This window comes from Hordeum vulgare, chromosome 2H (assembly GCF_904849725.1).
Source record: "Hordeum vulgare subsp. vulgare chromosome 2H, MorexV3_pseudomolecules_assembly, whole genome shotgun sequence".
NCBI classification, from domain to species: domain Eukaryota; kingdom Viridiplantae; phylum Streptophyta; class Magnoliopsida; order Poales; family Poaceae; genus Hordeum; species Hordeum vulgare.
Window position 1 is genome coordinate 602,584,019 of NC_058519.1, and position 27,026 is coordinate 602,611,044.

Consider the following 27,026-nt stretch of genomic DNA (forward strand, 5'->3'; position numbering starts at 1 on the left):
CGGCCCTCCGGAGGTTGGTGATGATCTATCTCAGCAAGGCTCCGCCCGAGCTCCGTAGAAATACGATCTAGAGGAAACGCCATGGAGGTATGTGGTCGGGCTGTCGTGGCAAAAGTTGTGTCTCAAAAACCCGCAATACCACTAGTATATATAGGAGGGAGGGAGGGGAGGAGGCAGCCTTAAACCCTCAAGGTTTGGCCGAAATTGGAGGTGGAGGACTCCTACTCCAATCCTACTTGGAGTAGGATTCCACCTTCCCACTTGGAAACTCTTTCCACCCTGTGTTTTTTACTTCTCAAACCTTATGGGCCTTGGTGGGAACTTAGAGCATCTCCAACAGTCGCGCTATACTAGCGCCGCGCGGCAAAAAAGGCTAATATACCGCGCGCGCAACGCGGCGGACAGCTCCAGCGGACGCGCTAAAACCGCGCGCGCGCTAAAACGATTTGGGCGCGCTGGTCAGAGCCCCATCCCGCGCTGCGTATTTCGGGCGTTCACTTCGGCGCGCGGCAGACTCGAGCGCGCGCGCGAACTCTCCCTTTCTTCCTCCTTTCTCCCGCGCGCGCCGGCGCCAGCGCCCCTGCCACCATGGACGCGCACACCGGCGCCCCGCTGACCCCGCTGTACAACCGCGACCCCCCCCCCCCCCGCCGCCTCCGCCGAAAACCCTAGCGCAGCCGCCGTTGGCGCTGGCACCGCCGCCGCCGCCGGAGCTCCGCCGACCGTCGGCCTCGCGCGCAGCCTCTTCTTGCCGCCGCGGATGACCACGCCGACGGGTGGCGTCGCGTCAGCGCCGTCCCATGCCGCCGCCGCACCGTTGGAGCGGAAGAAAGGAAACACATCCACGAAGAAGAAGACGACGGACGGCTCCGGCAGCTCGAAGCTGAAGAAGAAGGTTGCAGTGCGCCGGCCGGGCGCGGCGTCTACCGAAGCGCCGGCGAGCTCACTCGTTGAGCCGGCGGCGGATGCGCACCACGTGTTCGATGAAATGCCCCCAAGGTGAAAAAAATTCCAACTTTTATTTTCTTGTTTTTTTTTCAATGCATCATCATATAGATAGCTTATTTGCATTGTCACAAAACTTTGTAGCCTCAACGATGATGCATACATGTCAACTGTGGGTGTTGGGTCCAACAATTCGCATTGGTCTCAAACCAATGACATCCATTTGGACGACCATGAGTTTGAGGTGGACGAGGAGGGTGAGGGCATTATCGAGGCGCCGAAAGGAAGAGCGGGCAATTACACCACCAATGATGACAAGTTACTATGCAATACTTGGTTGCAAGTGTCGAGGGATCCATCCGTTGGAGGTGATCAAAGTAGAGATGCTTATTGGGGGCGAATGAAAGAACACTTTGATGCTCAGAACATGAGTGGAATAGACCTCTTCGAGAGATCACTTCGGTCCCGATGGTCGACAATCAACTCGGATTGTCAAAAGTGGGCGGCCGCACAAAAGGCAGTTGACAAGCTTAACCCAAGTGGCACAAATGAGGATGATAGAGTAAGTGGCATCTCATACATGTTCATCATACTTGTTTTTGGTGTGAGAAGTGCTAACTTGTTTTGTTTTTCTTGTAGTACAACATTTCCCAAAACTTGTTCAAAGAAGAGACGAGGACAACCAAGAAGGGGAAGATCAAGAAAGGAAAAATCTTTACCTTGCCTCATTGCTACGAAGTGTTGAAGGATGATGAGAAATGGAAGAAGCGTGAAGATTTGGATGATTTGCATTTGAGCAACAAACGCAAGCGCACAATTGAGTTGAATGATGATGAGGAGGAGGAGGATGCATCAACTGATGACGGCAAGAGAAGCCCCACACCCAACTCGGTTTCATACTCGAAACCAAAACGACCGGATGGGTGCAAGAAGGACAAAACCGAAAAGAAGAAGAGGAAAGGAGATGATGAGCTCACAAATGCTATGGAAGCTATTGTGAAGGCAAGAAAAGAAGCCAACGAGGTGAGGAAAATGGCAAGGAACCAAGATGCCGCAGCCGAGGAGAGGAGGTTGGCAGCCGAGGAGAGGAGGGTGGCCGCCGAGGAGAGGAAAGTGGCATTGGAGGAGAGGAAGGTGGGCATGGAGGAGCGAGCTAAGTTGTTGGAATGGGAAAAGCACTTGTTCTTCTTGGACACATCTTTGTTCAATGATGCGCAAAAGGAATATGTCAACCTTGCCCGTGAAGAAGTGTTGATTCAAAAAAGAGCCATGATCCGCACAATGGGTGGCGGTGGCCTTGGCGGCATGGGTGGCGGTGGCCTTGGCGGCATGGGTGGCGGTGGGCTCGGCGCCATGGGAGGCATGGGCCTCGGCGCCATGGGAGCCATGGGTGGCGGTGTCCTTGGCGGCATGGGTGGCGGTGGCTTCGGCGCCATGGGTGGCTTTGGAGCACCCTCCAACGCTATGGGAGGCATGGGTGGCATGAGTTTTGCTTCTCTCATGGGCGGCATGGGTGCACCTCCGGCCATGGGTGGAATGTCTTTCGATGTGCCTCACACACATACCCATGAAAATGCCGTTGAAGATCTTGCCAAGACCGTCGGAGCTACACGTGATGTGGTGCGTGATGAGGTTAGGGAGGAAGATTCATCTTCGAAGGCGGAAGAATCGTCTTCGAAAGAAGAGGAAGACGACGAGGAAGATGATTGATGTGTTATATGTCTTCAACTTTGTTGGATGAACTTGTATTTTGAACTTGGTTTGCATTTTGAACTTGGTTGGATGAACTTGTGGGGATGACTTTTATTCATCTACTTGTTTGTGTTAAATTTCGCATGTTATTGCATTTTGATGAATGTTTCACATTGCATTTTGGGCGCTGCTGCAGCGGCACGCGCGCTGCATTTTATAGCTACTGCTGGAGCCAGCGCTGCGCGACGCGCAAAACCAGGCGACCAGCGCGCGGCAAACTCGTTTTTTAGGCGCGGCGCGAAGCGCGCCTGTTGGAGATGCTCTTATTCCAGCCCACTAGGGGTTGGTTTATCTCTTTCCATAGCCCATGAGACCCCTTGGGGCATGACACCCCTCCCGATGGTCCCCGGCACCCCTCCCAGCACTCCCGGTACACTACCGATGAGCCCGAAACTTTTCCGGTGACCAAAACTGGACTTCCTATATATCAATCTTTACCTCTGAACCATTCCGGAGCTCCTCCTGACGTCCTGGATCTCATCCGGGACTCCGAACAAAGAAATATAATAATAACTAATTTATTATTGCCTCTAGGGCATATTTCCAACATTAATATGGACGTCCACGATTCCACTATCAATCATTGAATGAACACTAGTAGAAAATGGCTAGACCCAACTTTAATTAATGACGTGCAATTTTAAATCAATGACATTACTATTTTTTTAAATAGTGATGATGTGAACATATTTCTTGTGTCTCTGATAACCTATTATTGTTGGCGTACAATAAAAAATACGCGTCACTGCATCCGCAAAAAAAAATACACGTCACTGATAACCAAACCAGTCTGCTCGAAAATAAAAACAAAATCATGTTACTGATGGCGTGTGTGAGACATGGCATGTCACCAATAACATAATACTTATGACGTGCATACAAATAGGCACGTCGTTACTTGTCGGGCCATATGTTTTAAATATAAAAACTGAATCAAATACTAATGACGTTGCAAACAAATGGATACGCCATTGGCAATGTGAATACCCCACGCCACAAGTAAAAATAGGTGAAGGTTTAGGGCTCAAACACAACACCGCATGTATTAACTTAATACATGCATACAACACTGGAAAAAAATTAATACATACACTTATTCCCGTCTCTCACAATCCATTGCTTTAATTAGTACTTTCTCCGTTTCTTTAAATAAGGTGTATTTAATTTTTGAAAAAACTTCAGAATGTAAGGTGTATTTCTTCTAATTCTTCATAATTCCCTTGTTAGCCCTCTAAAAAGGAAAGTATCTCTTTTCTGATTGTGTGTATCTTTCGTTATAGCAAAAGAAGGAAATTATCTCTTTGCCAATTGCATATATCTCATACTTTTCTCGATTAATTGATTCACTTTTCACTAACCAATAAATTTGTCAAGGATAATTTAGTCTTAACATGTCTATAGTTATGTGTCTCGATCACCGTGCCAAAAATAATACACCTTACGTAAAAAAATGGAGGGAGTACGTCTCTCTCTCTCCACCACAATTCTCTCGAGTTCTTACCCCATCCAATTTCACCACAAAATATCTAGCCAGAGGCCGATCTAGATCCAGATCGCTCCATCTTCGGCCGACATCGCCTCCTCCTCGGTCCTCCAGCCTGACCTTGCCTCCTCCTGATTTTGGCACTTTTAGACACAAGTTGTGGAGCCTCCTCTAGTTCTCTAGTTATAGTTCTAGTTGATCCTAATTGATCTAATTAGACCTGGACCTATATTCTCTTAATTAGAAGCCCAATGTGGTTCTAATTTCCCCCCTAATTTTTCACGATGATTAGCTCTGCACGGCGAAGCGCAGCCGGATCATGAAGGCTATACATTTGTAATCTATAGAGAGGTCGTGCTTTCGGTCTTCAGTTTGAAGGATCATTTGTGGGTCGTTCGCAAGAGCATTCATCTACGGATCGAGGGCTTCATCAATTGTCTACACCAACTCGTCTTCTTCCGCTGCAACTCAGAGTCGTTAACATTCCGATCCCAACCTTTTATTGTATCTTCACAATGTTCCTGGTTAATCGTAGGGCGGTTTTTTTGTTTTCTACTATGTTTCCCAACAGCGGCATGATGAGAAGTTCCATGAGAAGATACAGGTTGCGATCTAGATCACATGTGGATGTGAGGGTTTTTTGTTCTTTCTATGCTTCCCTTGAGTGTTGCTTTGCTTCAGTTCATTCACGGCAAGATGTGGCTTTGCACAAATTTCTGTCAATCGCTTAGCTTTGGCTCGCGATGATCTGCTAACAGTTCTTTGGGTCTAATCATAGTCAAGAATAATGGATTGTCGCGCACACAAGAGGGTGATGAAGATGAACGCTTCTAGGGGGTCATGCGTATCTGAAAAAGTTTATTGTGGAGCTAGAGATTTTGTTAATTAAGTATCTTCCCTCGCACACCCCAAAAGTTAACTTAGCAACAAGAATTATCGCCTAAACTATGGACGTAGGTAGGTAATATTATTTCCTAAAACTAGTAAGCACATAACTAAAATTTGCTAAAACTGATTACAGGAGGTCTAACTTGGTTTTTAGAGAGTATTCATATGATCTCGTACACCCTTCGTCATGATAATGAGTTTATATATTAAATGATTATATGTTGTAGTGTCAAGTGACCTATGTGTCATTGCATGAGGGTTGGAGCCACGAGATAGTCATGTTATTTTATATATCATAGAGATGGTTGGAGCCACAAGATAGTCATGTTATTCTAAATATCATAGATATAGCCATATGATACTCGTGTCGATGGCAAGCGTACAAGAGGACCCCGATGTGGAGAAGGTGTACTAGGCACGGGACGAGGAGCTATATTTCGTGCCACGGCTAAATTTCTGAATTTGGTGCCACAACAATGTTTTCAGAAATGGTTGCCACGACTATGTTTTCTGAAATTGCAGTGGCGGCACATTTTTAAACGACTTCAATGGCAACGAAATGTTGGCCTCATGACACTTCAGCTGAAGATTCAAGATGGTCATGAAGGATTCACGAGGCCCGGGGCTATACCATATCATGCTTTTATGAATTTCCCAAGATCGTTATCACTTTGTTGTTTGTGCCCTTTGATTGCGCTAGAATCACTTATTAGGATGGTCTCTCATAGTAAATATAAAGTTAAAGGTGCTCTTCTGACTTTTGTAACCGCCTATAACACGTAGCTTTTTGGAGTGGGTCATGTCCACATGAGCATAAATGAATTGAGACATGTAAGACGGGGGAAGGTCAGACCTCACTGCAAATAACACTAGGTTGTCTTGAAGTTATGGCATAATCGTTCTAAGCTCGGAGCACGAAGCATCGAAAGAGAAACAAGAGTCACATGAAGATATGATAGGCAAAAGTTTGCATATGGGTTGAAATTCATGTCATCGGTGATATCCACGTAAATGTTTGTGAATAAAATCGGGGTTTTGAGTCACTTGAAATCAATTATGAGAGATATTTATATGAGTGGGAGCACAATAATGAAGTAGTTAAGTTTAATCACTAGTGCAATTAATTATGAACAATGTCTATGTGTAGTTTGCATTATAGTTGTAGGATAATGGCTCACGGTTCCACATTTTTTGCTGAAACTCATTAGGATAGTTGAATCTTTACAAATGGTAAACGTGATTAGAGGATCATCCTCTAGAGTGCCAAGAAGGATTTTATCCTACTGCATGCTTACAACACTCTCCTATTGATGATATGGATTATGAGACTCGTGTCCTTCAATCCAAAAGGCTACATTTACTTTAGGGTCTACTTTCTTTTGAGAAACCCAAACTTCAAAATGTTTAGGATAGTTATGTGATATTATTGGAACTTAAATTTGTTTTCATAAACAAACAAAAGTTAAAAGATATGTGATATCTAAAGAAGTGTTTTGTTTGCAAGTTCTAGTGAAGTGTTCAACTATGTATAAAACTAGGATTTGGACGAACACTGGTCATGAGTTGATGGTGAGAACTTGAAGAGAAAGAACAAATCTGAAGGATGTAAGACTTAAATGCCTTAGTAAGTTCGGGGATCATGCCACTCTTAAAGTTGGATGCTTCTTTTGTAAGTAGGAGAAATATTGGAAGTAAAACTATAAGAAATAAAAGGCACAAAGAAAGATGACTAGAATGTCCAGCTCAGGTGTGAATTTCATGAAAGTTATGAGATGAAGAAAAAGTTGGTCAAGTAATAGTAACTCTTGGGAATTATGATAAAAGTGTCTGTCACTAATTCTACAATGTTGTGGTTAATAGTTGATCACAAGGATATCGAATAGATAGCATATTCTTGTGACTCGATGCAAGAACTACGGTGGCTTAAATGCTCATCAAATGATAAGGAAAAAATATTTGATGTAAACTTTGTAAAGTCATCAACATATTACGTGTGTATTAATTGTCATAATTCATTCTAGAGGTTTATACACTCTAGCCCATTGCATGATAGTTGCAAGGAGGTTGTTCAATACAGAACAATAGTTGTTTGATGTTATGAACAAAAGGTCATACTACTATTGTGAATAGGATGTATTTTATGAGTACTGATGGTAAAACTGTACATCCATAACACCAACGTTAAATGTTGCAAGACTAAAAGAATACCACATATGTGTGGCATTGTATTTAGTCACATTCGAAATAATTGCATGGAGAAATTCCATGGTGATGGATTTTGAACTCGTCTAATTATGAATTGTGTGAAACTTGCAATGTTTGTCCAAATAGCGAAGTAAACTAAAATATAGTTCATGTGGCATAAAGAACGAGCAAAAAAACAATTAGAAACATGCATATTGATGTGTGTAGTTCAATAAGTGTTGTTGCAAGCAGTGGATTTATTTGTCTTCAAAGATAACTCAAAGATATTTGAGACATAAATATGGATCCTTTCAAATGTTTCAAAAGGTCTTCAGAATGAAGTAGCAATTATTGTAATAAAAAATGTTTCTACAATTGTATTGTAGAAAGACTATTTGAGCTACAAGTTTTGTGAATGTCTAATGAACTATAAAAGAATTTTATAGATTGCACATCCCACAACACTAATAAGAGTAGAGTGTTTTCAGTAGCTGTAACCAAGCTATGTTTGACATGGTAAGATCATCATTAAATCAATTGCCAATATACTTTTAATTTGATACTTTAGAGACTCTGGATTTTACACAGAAAAAGGAGCGTCATCAAACTGTTCAAATAACACCATATAATATATGAAATGAAAAGTGCTAATTTGTTGGTTATCCCAAATGGTTCGGTGTTCCTTTGTCACCATGTTGAGGCAAAGTATTTTGCCACATTGTACATAATTTTTTGAAGAAAATGTTTTCTACAAAAGAGTGAGTAGGAGGATAGTGCAAATCAACGAGATTACAAAATCTTCGTAATCAGGTCAAAGAAAAGAAACGCTATAAGTGGTTGTAGAATTTCCTAAATCGACTCATACGAAAGCCTCTACATGTGATATGGAGACCTTGATCGAACTTGCGGCTGAACTATATGGGTTGAGGAAAAATTGTGCAAACCTTGTTGGTATGTGGACGATATATTAGTGAAACAAACAATAAGCCTATGATACACAAAGAAGCGTTGATGGGACCTGACTCCAGAAATGGCTATATGCCAAACTACTCTCAGATCGTATCCATATACCCGAATCAACTTTAGAACTTGACGAAGCCTCGGGAAGACTTAGAGTCTAATGTATAGTAATGGATCTATAAACTAACAAGGATAATTTTTTTATAAAGATTGACTTGTTGCAAATAGTTTATAACAAGATCAAGAACTGACTATAATGAGGTTACCCTGTCAAAGCAATACTTAAAAGTCTGTTCGAATTAAACTAGCAATTACTACATATTTCAATTATGAGATATAACATATGGATGTCAAAAGGATTCTCGTGAGATGGAAATAGAATCGGGATTGTATATATGATACAATCCAAAGTAATTTTGTTAATCCAAAGATGCTGGTAAGTGTGCAAACCTAAAGAGATCCTATAATGGACTAAAGCAAGCATATGGAGTTGGAATCTTTGTTGTGATGAAATGATCAAATAATTTTATTTCATCGAGGAAAGCCAAGATACTTGTATTTACAAGAAAGTAAGTGGGAGCATTTCTAAACACTATATGTGCATGAAACATTTGTTATTGGAAATTATATAAATTTCTTGAAATGAATTAAGACTTCATTGAAACTAGTTTCTCAGTAAAGTACTTACGCAATATAGCCTTGGTATTATGCTTAATAATCTATATGGAGATGATAGTGTCTAATCGGGTTTAGCCAAAATATATATTGATAAAATACTAAAGAAGTTTAGTATTAAGAACGAAAAGAAGAATTTCTTGCCGAAGTCACATGAATGGAGATTTAAGCACGAATCGGTATCCTGAAATACTTATAAGTGAAATACATGATTTCAACCACACTTGTGTTAATTATACTTGATGTCATTTAAATAACCAAATATGTCCAGTACTCCAAATAAGTTGTGAGTAAAGTTACCAGAATGATCAAATTGTTGATCATAGGACAACGGTGAGAATGTCGTGCAGTATTGACAACAAATTCCTCGCATACGGAGAATATGAAGAGATTATGTAAGGAATTACAATAATACATGCTCAATGTAAGTAGTATACCGAAAAAATATTCATCGATGCTCCAAGCGATTTTTGATTTTAATTAAATGAATTATGATGGCACGGTAAGTTGGAATTGGTCCAACAAAATTATTGTGGTGAATTCTATAACAAAAGGCTGGGTATATGGTCGCTTTAGAAGCAGAAATTAAGGTTAATTAATCAAAAGTTCATTTGTTGGTATGGTTTCCAAATGATTGTGCAAATGGAACACTATTCTTAGTAGCGGTTCCATAGCTAAGTATCAAGACCAAAGGTTCTTCTTGTGATTCAATACATACCATGCTAGTTTCATGCAATTATGAATTCTTATGAAAGCATGGTAGATGCATTGTAATGCAAACGATACGCACGAATTTAAAGTTTTCAGATTAGACAAGACGAAGTCTATACCACATGCAAAGCATGAACTCACATCGGATTGCCATTGTTGTAAAAGTAAAATGTGCTAACTAGATTATTGACTCTAACGCAATTTGGTTTGTGTTGAAAATATTTCCTAGAGAACATAAAATTACATTATTATATTTTATGTTCATAATTAAGAGTTTATATTTCATACTATAACTGATATAATCTCGAATATGTGATTCGATGGAAAACTCATACGCATGTGGTGAAATGATAAACGGTAGAATAAAATTTCTAGTTTTGCCTCTAAGACTAACTCAAGTGTTGTTGGTGATCAAGATTATTCGAATTTTTAAATCTTTTCAGGATTTAAAAAATGCTCACATTTTAAAAAATGATTGTGTTTTCAAAAAATGTTTTGAATTACAAATATTGTTCACACTTTTGGAAAAATGATTTGAGTTTGAAAAATTATATGTGTTTTCAAAAAATATTCAGCATTTCAAAATCTTGCTCAGTTTTCCCATAAAAGTTCGAAAAAGGTTTAACCTCTGACACTGTAGTGAGTTCTTAAATATCACGTTGATCATTTTCGCCAACATGCATTAGCTGTGGTGGGTACATGGATACGTTTAGTACTCATAGAGAGTTCGATTCCTGTAAACTACGTTGTTTAAGAATACTGGTGCGTCGGCCGGGCCGCACGTCGTCCCGCACTGGGTCCAGATGAGGTTGCTGCCGGTGTCGATGAGGGCGGCCGTGCGCTGGGGCGGGTCGCCGATGAGGTACTCGTCGATGTACTGTCGGGTGGCCAGGTGCACCGGCGCACTCACGTCGTCGGATGCCCGAAGCCGCTGCTGCTGCTGCGTGTAGGCCAGCCGTTCCCGGCTTACAGCAACGGCGCGCTGCACGCGCTCCTCCGGATTTGAGAGAGCTCCGGCAGAGGCTCGCCCTCCCACTCGGTTCTTGCAGGCTTGCAATGCCGCTCAGAGAACTTGGTATGAACTTGGTCCGCACGAACGCATGTCTTTGTCACAACACGAGGGCGAGCACAATGCGTCTCGAGAGCACCAAGCCACCAAGGGGGGCACATGTGGTCTCACCGCTGGAGTACAACTCGACTGAGCTAAAAATTCAGTTCATACACGAGACATGCGGGACCCCGTTGGACACTGCGGACGGACCATTAAAGCCGCTTCACCTAATGCGGTTCGCCCGGCGGCATTTAGTGGGCTAATTATGCGGGGCGGCGTTGCGGCTTAGCGGGCTGTCCCGCGCCGCTTGAATCCCTAGTCGGCCCTGTCTTGGACTCGTTTTTGGAAAATCCTGTTTGAGTCTCTTTACGTCGAAATATCGACCAAACCAACAAGCAGAGAGCAATCCCTTCAGATTGGACTGGCCCAATAGAGCATCCCGGTTTTGGGAAGGTTTCAGTCGGTTGTCGACCAAACCAACAAGCAGAGAGCAATCCCTTCAGATTGGACTGGCCCAATAGAGCATCCCGGTTTTGGGAAGGTTCCAGTCGGTTGTTTTTGGTTTTGGGAAACTTTTAGGAGGTTTTACTGAACTATTTTTTTTCTTTTTTCTATTTTTTCTGTTTCTGGTTTAAAAATGTTCTGAATTATCAAAAAATATTCTGGATATTCAAAAAGAAATTCGTTTCCTTTTTTATTATTTTCTGTTTCTATTTAAAAAATGTTCTCGGTTTTCAAAAAACTTTATGGATTTTGGAAAAATGTTCGGGAATTTGAAAAAAATCATAATTTGAAAAAACATTTCAGAGTTTTAAAAAAAAACCGGAATTTGAGGAAAATAAATTTTTATAACAATGTTTTGGATTTCTACAAAATGTTCTGGAATTTGAAAAATGTTACGGAATTTGAAAAAATGTTTCAGAATTTGAACTGAATTTTTGAAATTCCTTAACTAAAAGAAAAATTTTAAACTGGGACATTTGTTGATGATTCAGAACATTTTTTGAAAAAAAAAACAAAAAATGTTCTGGATTAAGTTTTTGCTTCAAATTCTAAAAGAAAATGAATAAAGAAAGGAAAATAAACAAAAAAGAGGAAATAAACAGAAAAAGTAGCAGAAAGAGAAAAGAAAAAGGAATAACTAGGCCGGCCCAGTCAGGCAACCCCCCATGCGTTCGCTCGGCAGTTGACCGAAATGAGTGGCACATAGAAGCTCCCCTCGTTTCCGGCATGCTTGTTTAGCAGCAAGGAGAAACTGGGCTGCATAATTAAACAAAAAATCAAATAAGAAAAAGCGGGAGAAAGGGGTACAAGGGTGACATCATTTAGACCTCGTGAGAGCTCTTGAACGGGTCCCAAAACTCATTCTTACTCGGGTCATCGCACCCCTCGTCCTTCTCCTCCGAGTCGCCCTAGTAGTCCTCTAAGGACTCGGCGGGAATCACCATCGAGGGCCCGGCCTCGTCCTCCTCATCCTTCTTCTTCTGCTCAACATCTCGCTTCATGCTCGGCCTGAACATACTCCGGATGCTCCCGCGCGAACCTCACCATCATCGCCTCATCGCTATTGCCGGGACTAACAACAATGGTGGGCCTCTTCTTCGTCTTGATCTCCTCCATACGAATGCCGCCCAACACGAGCATCTTCGCATTCGCCCGGGTCGCGATCTCCGGGAAGTTCTGGTCCTTCTTCGGTCTCCTGGCACGCCACACGCCACGTCATAGGCACGTGCGGCCATGTCGGCGGTGGAGTAGGTGTCGAGCCAAAAGCGACGACCCGCATCGGTGAACTTCATCCCGAAATTGTCGGAGGGCTTCGCCCTCACGCCAAAGAAGTCGATCTTCGTCTTGAGGGTCTTCCTCGGAAGCATGACGGCGGCTGGGCGGGGCGGGGCATCGGCGAGGCGGGGCGGGGCGGGGCGGGGCTGCAGGAAGGGGTTGTGGGTGGCGGTGCAGAGTTGTGGGCGGCGATGCGGGTGGGGCAGCGAAAGCGGTGCGGCGGTGGATTCGAGTGACGACGCGGCAATGGCGGTGGATTAGAGTGGTGGCGGTGCGGGGATGCGGTCGGTGCTGCGGGCATGGCAGTGGATTTGACCGGTAGCAGAAAAGGCCCGATTAGTGGAATGCGACGGCGGCCGACGGTCGAAACCGGTGACAAGGGTGCCGGGAGGGGCGGATCTGTCGCGGGGTGCGGCGGGCTTGTGGGCGGGGGGTGACGGGGCGATGGGAGGAAGAAGAGGGGTTGGAGAAGAAAATCTAACGGCGGTTGGCACGCGGGTGAGTTTTTACATCTCCAAATGCAAATTTGCACCGTGGGCTGTTGTAGTTTACATCTTTCGAAGGTGTAATTTTTTCCATCTAAATCTGTTGGAGAGGCTTTTTTGGCTTCGAGAACCTTGGCTTTTACATCTTCTATTGAAGATGCTCTTACGTCACATGCTCTATTGAGATGGTGACCCAAAAACTATTGGAATGGACTATGCAGCGGCGCCGCACCTTGGCGCTCCCGTGCAACGGCTGCTGTACACATGCATACACATGCATTGCAAATCCATAATCCATTAGTATTACTAATTTAAGTATTGTCATCATTTAAAAAAATAAGCTAAGTATTGCCATAACGCGGCTAGTCCCCTCTCTCTCTCCTATGCATGCATGGGATGAAATCAACAAAGATTTCCATTAATGTTTAAAATTTTCAAAAAGTTTTATCTACAAAACGTTAATTCAATCGATGATCCGCTTTCACCATTGACTTTCTCGCGATGAGTTCTTCGAAACTAGATCCCATGTCGACATGTTTCGTCAACTTTTTTTTTCATTCATACTTGCCACATTTTTTGACTCACTTGCCATATTATTAACCACTTACTTGTGTGAGAAAAATAACTTGATTGACACTTTTTAATATTGTTTCGTACAAAGCCTTGTAGCAGTTTTCATTATACATGATATAAAAAAATGTCATGGGTTGTGTTTGCCAATTTAAATATGCCAACTTGTCATGTTTACATACAACTTTGCCAGAAAACTATTTTGTGTGCTTGTCAGTTTAACTATGCCGAGTTGTCATATTTAGAAACGATGATCAAAAAAGATTTCTTTTGATCACCGGTTCTAAATATGTTGATTTGTCATATTTTTGTCCGTAATCGCTTAAAAAAAGTTGTTTGTGCTTGTCATTTTGATTATGTCGAGATGTAATATTTATACGCAATTTTAAAAAAATTGGCGATTAAGTTATTTTTATCAGACAAGTAAGTACTTACTAATATAATAAGTAACTGTAACAAATGTGGTAAGTACGAGCAAAAGAAAGTTGTCAAAACATGTCAAGATGGGATCTAGTTTTGAAGATTTCGTCGAAACAAAGTCAACGGCGAAAACGGATCATTAATCGAATTAACCATTTAAGAAATAAAAGTTTTTGAATTCCGATCATTTAGAATAAACATGATGACATCATGTATGCATGCATGCATGACCCGCCGCACGGGATGTTGAGAATGCGGCGATAGATTTTTCCAAAACTATTTGCGTGCAAAATCTGCTTGGTGGTTTCCTTCACTCGAAAGATAGCGATGCAAGTGTGAGTGAAACGCTCAACAATGAGATGCGCACGCGGCTATGTTTAGCTTCACCACGTCAATTAACCAGCCAAGCCAATCTATAGCCTGCGACGGCCCTGCACCCCTCAAAAAATGGCGCGACGGCGCCTGTCGCGACTCGCGATCAGCCCAACGTACGGAGGCCCTCCGCCTCCATAAAAACCAGAGCCGCCCTCGCATTGCGTTTTCAAGTCGGCCTTTGTTTGGAACGTGTGGTTCCCCCTCGAACCTCCGTTCCAAACAGGGCCGGCCGTCCCCGCGCGCGGCCGACCGATGGAGCCGTCGACGCCGCCGGCCGCCACCCACCACCTCTGGGGGATGGAGGACGAGCACCCGTCGACGGAGCGGGTGTTCGAGGGGGAGCCCGTCCCGTCGCGGTCGGAGACGATCACGGTGCGGTCGGTGGCGGTGAGCATCGTGCTCGGGTGCACGCTCAGCGTCGTGGCCATGAAGCTGGCCCTCACCTCCGGCTTCGCGCCCTCGCTCGCCATCCCCTCCGGCCTCTTGGGGTTCTTCCTCCCGCGCCTGTGGGTCCGGCTGATGAACAGCTGCGAGGCGTCCCAGCTGCCCTTCACCCGCCAGGAGAACACCGTCATCCAGACCTGCGTCGTCGCCTGCACCAGCATCGCCTACAGCGGTACGCGGCGCGCTCTGAGCATGCATGCATGTGCGCGCACTGGTGGGCGCGCTGACTGATCATGCGTATATGTGCAGGTGGGTTCGGGACGTACATTCTGGGGATGAGCAAGGACTCGGCCGAGGGCGGCGTCGGCGGCGACGGCCTGAACGTGGAGGAGCCGCACATCGGCCGGATGATCGTCTTCCTCCTCCTCACCAGCTTCGCCGGCATGTTCGCCATCATGCCGTTCAGGAACAGCCTCATCATCCACCGCCGGCTGACGTTCCCCAGCGGCACGGCCACGGCGCACCTCATCAACACCATGCACACTCCCCAGGGCGCCAAGCAAGCCAGCCAGCAAGTGGCCATGTTGTTGAAGACCTTATTTGGGACCGTCGCGTGGTCGATCTTCGAGTGGTTCTTCTCCGGCGGCGAGGGGTGCGGCTTCCAGGCGTTCCCGGTGTTTGGCCTCAGCGCTTTTCGACTAGGGTTCTACTTCAATTTCTCCATGACCAACGTCGGCGTCGGGATGTTCTGCCCGTACAAGATCACCATCTCGATGCTCGCGGGTTCCTTGATCTCGTGGGGGCTCATCTGGCCCTACATCCAGACGAAGGAGGGGGACTGGTATCCGCAGGGTCTCGACGGCGACAACATCAGCGGCATCAATGGCTACCGGGTGTTCATCGGCATATCCATGATCCTCGCCGACGGGCTCCTACACATGCTCTGCATCCTGGTTCGGACGCTCTACACCATGTACAAGCAGCAGGAGAACCCGCAGCCGAGGCAGAGCAACAACGGGCAGCCGTTCCAGTGCCTCAGCGCCGTGCTCGACCGGACGGCGTACAGCTTCGACGACCGCCGGAGGACGCAGGTGTTCCTCCGGGACCGGATCCCCACCATGGCGCCCGTCATCGGGTACATGGTCCTGTCGCTCATCTCCACCGTGGTCATACCGCAGCTCTACCCCCAGCTGAGGTACCACCACGTGGCCTTCGCCTACATCATCGCGCCGGTGTTCGCCTTCTGCAACGCCTACGGCAACGGCATCACGGACATGAACATGGCGACCACCTACGGGAAGATCGCGATGCTCATCTTCAGCTCGTGGGTGGGGCTCAGGGACGGCGGCGTGGTGGCCGGGCTGGCCGCCTGCGCCATCATCGTGTCCAACGTGTCCACCGCGTCCGACCTGATGCAGGACCACAAGACGGGGTACATCACCCTCACCTCGCCGCACACCATCACCATCTGCCAGGCCGCCGGCACGGCGCTCGGCTGCGTGGTGAACCCCGTCATCTTCTGGGTCTTCTACAGGGTGTACAACAGCGGCGCCCACGACGACAGCAACAGCATCGGCCCGTACGCCAAGGTGTACCGGGGGATCTCCGTGCTGGGCATGACCGAGAACGGGCTGCCCAAGCACACCATGCTGCTCTGCAAGATCTTCCTGGCGCTGGCGCTGTCCATCAGCGTGCTCCGGGAGGTGTCCACGCACAGGAGGTGGCGCGTGCGGAGGTACATCCCGAGCACCATCGGCATGGCCGTGGCCTTCTTCGTGCCGCCCACGATCCCCGTGGGCATGGTGCTGGGCAGCGCGGTGATCTACCTGTGGGGGAGGTGCGACCGCGACGACATGCGGCTCATGTCGCCGGCGGTGGCGTGCGGGCTGATCTGCGGGGACGGGTTCGGGTCGCTGCTGTCGTCGATGCTCACGCTGCTCAAGGCCACCCCGCCGATCTGCATCATGTTCGTGTCTCGAGGAGTGAACGAGAGCCTTGACGCTTTCCTAGCAGCAAAAGGCATGCCATCGTAGCTGTTGTGGGGATTCGACGTGTGTGTTGTTACTGTGGTTAAACGCAAGTTTGATCACATCGTGACTATCCTGTATCACATAAACACATGCATGATGAGGCTTCAAATAGGACCGGCTCAAAACGTCCCTGTTTCATGACAGAGTCCTCAACTTCGTTACTCAATATGGGGCCAAGATAATGAAATCGGAAAGAGAGAGACGCCAAGCCTCCACACAAATTCCTAGGTGATTATTAAAGTTACGGGATAAGAGGTTGAGAGCATCTACAATCAGGATCATAATCGCGCCAAAAATGCTAGACCTACTAAATCCTACTTACGTTTACTAAATCTTTCAACTAATCTAAACATGTCCCCCTGATTTTCAGGGATGGGTGGGCTTCACCCTCCTCTTAATCCAATCAATGGTTGCCAAATCAGACTATCCCGTAAACGTACATAAACATTTACGTAGGTGTAGCATTGCTCTAATCGCGGAGGCCCTAACCCTAGTCGTCAAAACCACCCCTCTCGCCTCTCTCCCCTTCGTTGTCGCTGTGGTCGGCGCCTGGTAAAGCCCGTGTGTGCGATGGCAGCTGTGGCGGTATTCTTATTCCTCTCACGGGTCGCCGGGTGGTGTGGAGCGCCCTCGTTTATGGAGGTGCAGTTTTTTATCTGATCCATGGCCGCGTGGCGGTGATGTAGCGTGGTGTTAGTGGGGATCGACATCCGGAGAAAGGCAGTGCGGTTGAGCATGGTCGGTGGTGGCGGCCATGCTTAGTCTGGATCCCGTGGCGGCGGCCTTGGTCGGTGGTGGGTGGTGGCGGCCATGCTTAGTCTGGATCCCGTGGCGGCGGCCTTGGTCGGTGGTGGCTGGTGTGGCTCTAACCACCCTCAGCATCACAGTATGAGGGTGTCCATTTCCAAGGTGGAGTTGCTCCGAGCTCGGTTGAACAATGGCGATGTGCGAGGTTGGGATCCTTCCTAGCAGCTCATCCGGCATGGTGCGTGGTGGGGTGGCAGCCCTCCCTCCAAGGTATAACGGTGACGCACTCCGAAAGTGGTCGGAGCTTCAGGGCTCCACGATGGAGGTGTTGTCGTGGATGGTCGCCGCGTCTTGACGACTAGATGTGGGGCTTTCAAGGTGGTTTGACATATGCACGGTTTGTCGGTTGGAGTCTCAAGGGCATATCCACGTGAAGATCTTGCCATTCGCCCGGTGGCCGGAGCCCGTGATGTTGACAAACTGACACTGTTTCCTGCTTGAAGGCGCCATCGAGGTGAAGCTCTTACCTCCATCCGCAACCTTCGGAGAAACCCTAGATCAGTCGATGGGATGATGGCATCTCTCCTTGTGTCGTTCCTCCCTTAGGGGCGTCATTCTTAGAGGTGTGCATTGACTCAAGGGACGACTAGAAAATTTTAACGGTACAACGGCATTGCATGTGACTCATCGATGACGTAGAGTCTCGGCGAAATGGTGCGACAGGGTCTCAAAGACGGATATGTGATGATGGACACGCGTAGGAAGATGGTGTTGTGTGGCGTCGTGACGTCATCGATGGCAATGGGCATGATAATGTTAGTGCATCGATACATGCTTTCAAGATGGATCGGGGAAGATGATGACGACGGACTCTGAAGGTGGGATACCATGGAATCCACGAGAGGTTGCAAAACCACCTTGGATGGTCTAGAGACCAACAACATAAGTCACAGGTATTTCAGAGGGAATCCCTTGAGGGAGGAAATGCCACTCTAATATTGATGAGGTTCTTGTGGCCACTATATGGAATTTTTGGCTTATTGTCTAATGATGTCTACTACACAACTTGTTTTCGTAGACTCGTGTTGGGCCTCAAGCGTAGAGTTTTATAGGACAGTAGCAAATTTTCTTCAAGTGGATGACCTAAGGTTTATAAATTTGTGGAGGCGTAGGATGAAGATGGTCTCTCTCAAACAACCCTACAAACAAATAATAAAAACTCTCTTGTGTCCCCAACACACCAAATACAATGGTAAATTGTATAGGTGCACTAGTTCGGCGAAGAGATGGCGATACAAGTGTAGTAATGATAGTAGATATTAATTTTTGTAATAGGAATAATAAAAAACAATGTAGCAAGTAACAAAAGTGAGCATAAACGGTATTGCAATGCTTGAAAATGAGACCTAGGATCCGTACTTTCGCTAGTGCAATCTCCCAAAAATGCTAATATAATTGGATCACATAACAATTCCACAACATGCGATGAAGAATCACTCCAAAGTTCCTATCTAGCAAAGAACATAACAAGAAATTATTTATAGGGTACGAGACCACCTCAAAGTTATTGTTTCCAATCAATCTTTCCAAGAGTCCGTACTAGAATAACAAGTTATCCTTTTCGATCGATCTATTCAAGAGTTCGTACTAAAATAACGCCATTGATACATATCAATCAACCCTAATGTCACCTAGATACTCCAATGTCACCTCAATTATCCGTGAGCTAATTATACGTCAGATTCTTCATATTCAATCCAACACAAAGAACTTCAATGAGCACCCCAAGAATTCTATCGGAGAACATAGAATGAAAACATGCACCAACCCCTATGCTTAGATTACCCCAATGTCACCTCAGGAATCCGCGAGTTGAGTTACAAAACATATATCAAGTGAATCACTTGAATACCCCAATGTCACTATGTGTATCCGCATGCAAGATATACATCATGCGCTCTCAAACCTGAATATGCAATCCAACATAACGGGATCTTAAAGTGAAAGATTCAATTCATCACAACAATAGTATGGGACAAACACCATATGATCCAACTATATTTAACAAGGCCTGTGATATATCAAGATCATGACATCTCAAGAACACGAGAGAGGGAGAGAGAGAGAGATTAAACACATAACTACTCGTACAAACCTTCAGCCCCGAGGATGGACTACTCCCTCCTCGTCATGGCATCCGCCGGGATCATGAAGATGGCCACCAGAGATGATCTCCCCCTCCGACAGGGTGCCGGAAGGGGCTCCCGATTAGTTTTTCGTGGCTAGAGAGGCTTGCAGCGGAGAAACTTCTCATCTAGGGTTATTTCTGGAGGTTTCTCTATTTATAGGAATTTTTGGCGTTGGAATCACACCAAGATGGGCCACGAGGTGCCCACTAGGTACCATGTCATATCAGGGGCAGGTGCGCCCAGGTGCCTAGTGGGTAGTCTGGGCCTCCTCTCAGTGGTTCTTTGCTCCTCTCAATGTCTTCTGGGCAGAAGAAAATCTCCAAAAAGTTTCATGACATTTGGACTCCGTTTGATATTGATTTTATGCGAAGTAAAAGACAAGCAAAAAACAGCAAGTGACACTAGGCACTATTGAAAGGATGTGGATGTCGCCTAGAGGGGGTGAATAGGTGTTTTAAAATAATTACAGTTTAGGCTTGAACAAATGCGGAATAAAACTAACGTTTAATTTGTCAAGCACAAAACCTAAAACAACTAGGCTCACCTATGTGCACCAACAACCTATGCTAAGCAAGATAAACAACTAAGTGATAGCAAGATATATAACAAGAAGCAATATGGTATCATAAAGTAAAGTGCATAAGTAAAGGGCTCGGGTAAGAGATAACCGAGGCACGCAGAGACGACGATGTATCCCAAAGTTCACACCCTTGCGGATGCTAATCTCCGTTTGGAGCGGTGTGGAGGCATAATGCTCCCTAAGATGCCACTAAGGCCATCGTAATCTCCTCATGCCCTCGCACAATGCAAGATGTCATGATTTCACTAAGGGACCCTTGAGTGTGGTCACCGAACCCGTACAAATAAGGTTAGGGCAATCTCCACAACTTAATTGGAGGCTCCCAACAACCCGACAAAGCTTCACCACAATGCAATATGGCTTCGAGGTAACCTCAAATGCTTGGGGCAATCTGCACAACCTAATTGGAGACCTCGAAGCTTGCCTGGAGCTTTACATCACAATGATTGAGCTCCGAGGCACCACCAAGCTTCTAGGACGCCAAAGCATCCACGAAGAACAATTTCTAGGGTACCAAGTACCCAAGGGTAATAAGCTTCTCAAAATTTTCACTTCCACATATCACCGTGGAGAACTCAAACCGATGTAACTAATGCAATGGCAAGAACACACAAAGTTGTCAAGTCCCTCACAATCAAATCCCTCCACAACAACAAAAGCTATGGAGGAATATGAGAGGAAGAACAAGGAGCGCACAAAGAACTCGAAGATCAAGATCCAAGGGGTTCCCCTCACACAGGAGAAAGTGATTGGTGAAATGTGGATCTAGATCTCCTCTCTATTTTCCCTCAAGAACTAGCAAGAATCATTAGAGGGATTGAGAGTTAGCAAGCTCTAAGAAGGTCAACAATGGGGGGGGGGGGCAAAACGATCTCAAGAGATGGGGAACCATTGGGGAAGAAGACCCCCTTAAATAGGTCCCCACAAATATGCCCGTTATGAGCAGAATTACACAGGGGCGGTACAATCGGTGACACGGGTGGTACAACCGCTCAAGCGGTACAACCGCCCAACCACCGGACCACAACAGAAATAAGGTCGGCGGTTTCACTCAACTCGATCGCTGGACACGGCTAAGTCCCAAACGGTATAACCACCTCGACCACCGATAGTACCAGGCTATTATAATATAGCGGTACAACCGGTCCACCACCGCCCAACAACCAGAGCTCAACACAACCGTGTTCGGTTGAAGCCCGGTGCTGGGCCGGTTCAACCGCCCAGGGAGTGGACGGTACAACCGTCCGGGGCAGCGGTACAACCGCTGGAAGAAAACAGGAAAGACCAGAACTGCCATAACTTCTACAAATGAGCTCCAAATTGAGCAAACTCAAGCTAGTTGGATTGAGGACAACAAGATCTATCCAACAACAATCTTAAGAACACGCAATTATGAAATGCCAATGATACAAAGATGTGAGACTTCTATGAATAAAGAACCGGCAAAACTCCAACATCAAAAACATCATAGAAGATGCTCATGAACTCCATTTTTTATGAACTCGAGCTTGTCATAAAGATGACCATAAGCTCTAAAACTCACAAAGAGAACCACCAAACAAGAACCAAGAAAGATGATGCAAGGATGCAACTGGTTTGAGCTCTCAACGAACGATGCGATCAAGCTACTCACTCGAGAGCCCCCCTTAACAGTACGTCAATCTATCCTAAAATAGAAAAACCTATCAAGGGCAAACCTATACCTTGCACATAGTCCACTTGAGCTAGATTATGACTATCTTGACTTCTTCAAGATGGACCACCTTTCTTGATTGTGTTGTATTGATGAAGACTAGTTGATTGCTCCCCCGTACTCACTATGGGTGAGCCACTCTTCAGCACATCTTCACAAGTCCATTGCCACCACAAATGGACGGCAATCTTCAAGCATGATATCTTCGTGATGCTCCACTTAAACTTGCACACCGCAATGTTGATGACGATCACCACTTGATGTCATCCTTCATGGGTTGAATGAGATCTTCCTCTTGATGCAAGCCCATGAAAACACACCTAACCCCACATAGAACTCTCACAAAGACCATGGGTTAGTACACAAAAGCGTAATGGACAATGCTTACCATACCATGGAATCACTTGATCCCTCTCTGTACATCTTGTATGCTTTTTGTGTTGATCAACTTGATTTACTCTTTGTCTTAATCTTGATCAACCTTGTGTATTTATGACATTCTTTGTATAATACCTTGAATACCACCTTGGCAATCATATAAACTCCTTGAAACCAACAGACGGACTTCAAGAAGTGCCTTTGGACAAACCCTTCGAATATAACTTAAGGCAACCATTAGTGCATAGGGATTATCATCAATTACCAAAACCGCATATGGAGAAATATGCTCTAACAACTATGTCAATAGGTTAGTCCCAAGAAATGATATAAAGTTTCTATAAAATAATTGTAAAACATCCAAGAATGATAATATAATAACATGGAACAATCAAAAATTATAAATACGTTGTAGACCTATCATCTAACATGAGGAATCTTCTTTCGGTCGGTACCTCTCACGATTTGGTTGTTGTGCTATCTCTCTTGTAGGATCTCCAGTCTACCAAGTGGATGGGAGCTCTCTCATCTATGACCTACCCTTTTCACCAGGGAAGATCTACGACATCATCACCGACGAACTGCTCATCGGCCTCAACCACGAATATGTTTGTTCATCTCATGTCCCTATCAATTGAAGATCTTGTGTTGCCTATTGTTCAGAAACAGGCTAAACATGGAAGAAAATATGCATCTAAAGAACGACGTAGCTTTAGATCATGCTCTCTCTGTGGAGACCCATGTGAAGTTGTTGCACACCTTGCTCTCTGCTCCTTAGTTGCCTCATGGGTGAGGATCTATCTAGGCCTTCTACCCTCTCTCGACCTGCAAGACATTTGGGATGCTCATTCTCTCCCGAGATTGGACCCCAATATTTGTCCCTCGGTTGCTATCTCCATCTTATGGAAGATTTGGTAATCCCACAATGTTTTGATGTTTTGTGACGAACTCCACATGTCAAGATTCTCTATTAGGAACATTGTGTTCAACTTCTCACTCTCGATATTTAGGTTCAAGGACATTGCTCCAAGAGGTGACTCTAGATCATGGCTATTATACTTATCCTCCATGCTCCCTGCTCTGATGTAAAAACTCGATGTGGTTATTGGTAATATATTCAGGTGGGGAAGCCCCCTCGGGTGAGCGTTAAATAAACATATTTTTTCACCTCATGTGTGTAGTCTGAGTGCCACGGCGAGTCCGGTGCCAAGGACCACGACATCCTCATCGCCCTCTTGCTACAGTTATTGATGTTGCATGCTTATTGTTGTGTACCTCCATTTGATTGATGGCGAGCCGAAGGGGAAGGGAACAACAAGTGGAGACCACCTGATTATTCAGCTTTCAAAAATGAGTACACATTGTTCAGTTTAGCTAGATCTTATCCCTTATCATGGTATATTATGGACATTTGGATACTCCTATATAGCCAGATGAGGGAAGTGAAGGGATGTAAGTGATTGTTGATAATGTACTACTCCCATAGCTCATTGTCATGTATGGTGGCCCACTCTATGTATGCTAGGCTCACTCTTGAAGTCATTGTTGGTACGGTGAGCTGATACGTCTCCAACGTATCTATAATTTTTGATGGTTTCATGCTACTCCCTCTGTCCCAAAATAACTGTCTCAACTTTGTACTAGCTCTAATACAAAATTGTACTAAGCTTAAGACACTTATTTTGGGACGGAGGGAGTATTATCTTGTCAGACTTTGGATGTTTTGCATGCCTTTTATATATTTTTTGGGACTAACTTATTAACTCAGTTTCAAGTGCCAGTTCCTGTTTTTTCCATGTTTTTGACCCCTTTCAGAGGAGATTTTGAAACGGAGTCCAAACGGAATAAAATCCCCGAAAAGAATTTTTCTCTAATGGAAGAAGATCAGGAGACTTGAGAGCCAAGGCAGGGGGGCCCAGGGGCCCCACAAGCCCTCACCCTGCGGCCAGGAAGGGAGGCCGCGGCCCACAGGATTGTGGGCCCCCTGGACGCCCTTTGCCCTAGGAGTTGCGCCTATATATTCCCTAAAAATCCCAAAAAAATTAGGAGGTCATCGAAAGTACTTTTCCGCCGCCGCAAGCTTCTGTCTCCGCAAGATCCCATTTGGGGCACGTTCTGGTGCCCTGCCGGAGGGGGGATTCAGATACGGAGGGCTTCTTCATCAACACCATGACCTCTCCGATGATGCGTGAGTAGTTCACCATAGACCTACGGGTCCATAGCTAGTAACTAGATGGCTTCTTCTCTCTCTTGGATCTTCAATACAAAGTTCTCCATGATCTTTATGGAGATCTATCCGATGTAATCTTCTTTTGCGGTGTGTTTGTCGAGATTCGATGAATTGTGGATTTATGATCAGATTATCTATGAATCTTATTTGAGGTTCTTCTGATCTCTCTTATGCATGATTTCATATCCTTGTAATTCTCTTCGAGTTGTGGGTTTTGTCTGGCCAACTAGATCTATGATTCTTGCAATGGGAGAAGTGCTTGGTTTTGGGTTCATACCGTGCGGTGACCTCACCCAGTAACAGAAGGGGTAGCGAGGCACGCATCGTGTTGTTGCCATCAAGGGTAAAAAGATGGGGTTTTCATCATTGGTTTGAGATTATCCCTCTACATCATGTCATCTTGCTTAAGGCGTTATTTTGTTTGTCATGAACTCAATACAATAGATGCATGCTGGATAGCGGTCGATGTGTGGAGTAATAGTAGTAGATGCAGAAAGTATCGGTCTACTTGTCTCGGACGTGATGCCTATATGTATGATCATTTCCTTAGATATCGTTATGACTTTGCGCGGTTCTATAAATTGCTCGACATTAATTTGTTCACCCACCGTGATATTTGCTATTTTGAGAGAAGCCTCTAGTGAACACTATGGCCCCCTGGTCTACTCCACACCATATTTTCAGCCTTACACTTTTTACTTTGTTGCACTTTCCGCCTTCAGATCTCACTTTGCAAACAATCTTGAAGGGATTGACAACCCCTTTGAAGCGTTGGGTGCAAGCTTGTTTGTGTTTGCGCAGGTACTCTGGACTTGACGAGACCCTCCTTCTGGATCGATACATTGGTTCTCAAACTGAGGGAAATACTTACTGCTCCTGTGATGCATCGCCCTTTCCTCTTCAAGGGAAAAACCAACGCAAGTCCAGTCTCCGTCAACGTGTCAATTTCTGGCGCTGTTGTCTCTTGTCGTAGCATGAGCCCAAGTGAAATTGGCTAGGGTAGACTAGGACAGCTCACGATAGAAACTCCATGGCACTCCAGCGCCACATAGTGGGTCACTCACATCGCTAAAGAGCCATATTGTTGCTTTATGGTACACAATGTTAGGTTTTGTTCATAAATACTGATGTGAGATTTGTCTAAAATTCCTGCATAGATATAAGATGAATGCAAAATGTATTCAAGGTACTCCATGAGACATTTTTACATTTGGCGGGACACGTGGAATGTTTGGCATCACTTCTTGTCCTTTGTCAACCGTGCAAATATTTCATTGTAAAATGTGCTTCCAACTGATGATCTCTCCCCACTCTTCCATTTGCCACTTCCTGAAGAAGCATATTCTCAATTTCAACACACTGAACAGTTATTGCAAGTTTTGGCTCTTGACAACCACTCATATGTTTGGCAATTCCCTGCTAGAGCGGTGATCTCTAAAACGGAAAAAACTTACAATTCATCATTGATAAAAATCAAACCATCATTGCCATTTCTTGGCTTTGGCAATCTTGATACCAAGTGAAGCATACAATCTTCTTTTGGATCCTCACTCATAACCGGCTCAACATGAGAGGGATTCTTCAAAGAAATAATTTGTTCCTTGAGGATTACACATGTGCCATGTGTGATGATTATTTTTTGTAAACAAGAGACCGTTTGTTCTTTCATTGTATATTTGCAAACGTAATAAGTTCATCTTCATTTGAATTATTCTTGGCTTCTACTCTTGTAGGCGCATATTCAAAGAGGAGCTTCAGTTGTGTTTGTTCATAGGGAAAGTAGAAAATCTTATGCCAGCCTACTAGATTGGGCTCAAGCATTTAGGCACCGTTCCGATCTTCTCTTGCTCCCAGCTTCTGCGGCTCCGCGCTGGAGACGGCCGGAACGCCACAGCTTCGAGAAGCCACCTTTGCGGAGCGAAGTCCCCTCGTAGTGCAAAAACAAGAAGCTGGGGTAACCCCGCTCTCAAAAATCGAAGGAGTTGTAGATAACTACTGTATTTGCCACCGCCAAGTGACTGGGAGGCAACGTACCGGTTCGCTCGTCATGTATTTATCCCCGATACGCTGCTATTTTGATCGAAACCTGGCCTGCCTCGTTTCAAGAAAAAGAAACCTGGACTGCCTTTCATTCGAATGGGCCTGAAGCAAGTTTATTAGGCTACGAGCCGAATTAGGCTGTGTTTGGTTGAGCTGCAGATTCTAGAAGAGCTTTTGTGGAAAAGCTATTGTGAAAAAGCTGGAAGCTCAAAAGTTAGGGTATCCTCAACTTTGAAATTTGCATTAGGAAGAAGCTACAGATTCTCAAAAGCTGCTTTGAACATTTATCTCTTTGATTAGCTTGTAGCTTTTCAAAACAGAACTTGATAAAAAAGCTGAACCAAACACAACCTTAAACTAGTTGGAAGTGGAGCTGACCTCCCGAATGGTTTCTCTATAACCAGTTTTTTTATGATAAGCATGATTTAGCAGGAGAAGCGGAAGCTATCTATTTGAAGGAGCCAGAGAGGATGCGGA

The 27,026-nt window shown here is 45.1% G+C and overlaps 1 protein-coding gene across 1 annotated transcript; it reads left to right on the top strand.

The window, feature by feature from the left end:
• The first annotated feature begins 14,452 nt into the window (after positions 1 to 14,452).
• LOC123430734 (probable metal-nicotianamine transporter YSL17) lies at positions 14,453 to 16,833 on the top strand. The gene is made up of 2 exons (XM_045114579.1): positions 14,453 to 14,894; positions 14,972 to 16,833. Exons 1-2 carry the CDS (start codon positions 14,531 to 14,533, stop codon positions 16,693 to 16,695), a joined length of 2,088 nt encoding a protein of 695 aa, XP_044970514.1. The 5' UTR covers positions 14,453 to 14,530; the 3' UTR covers positions 16,696 to 16,833.
• Positions 16,834 to 27,026: the final 10,193 nt, after the last annotated feature.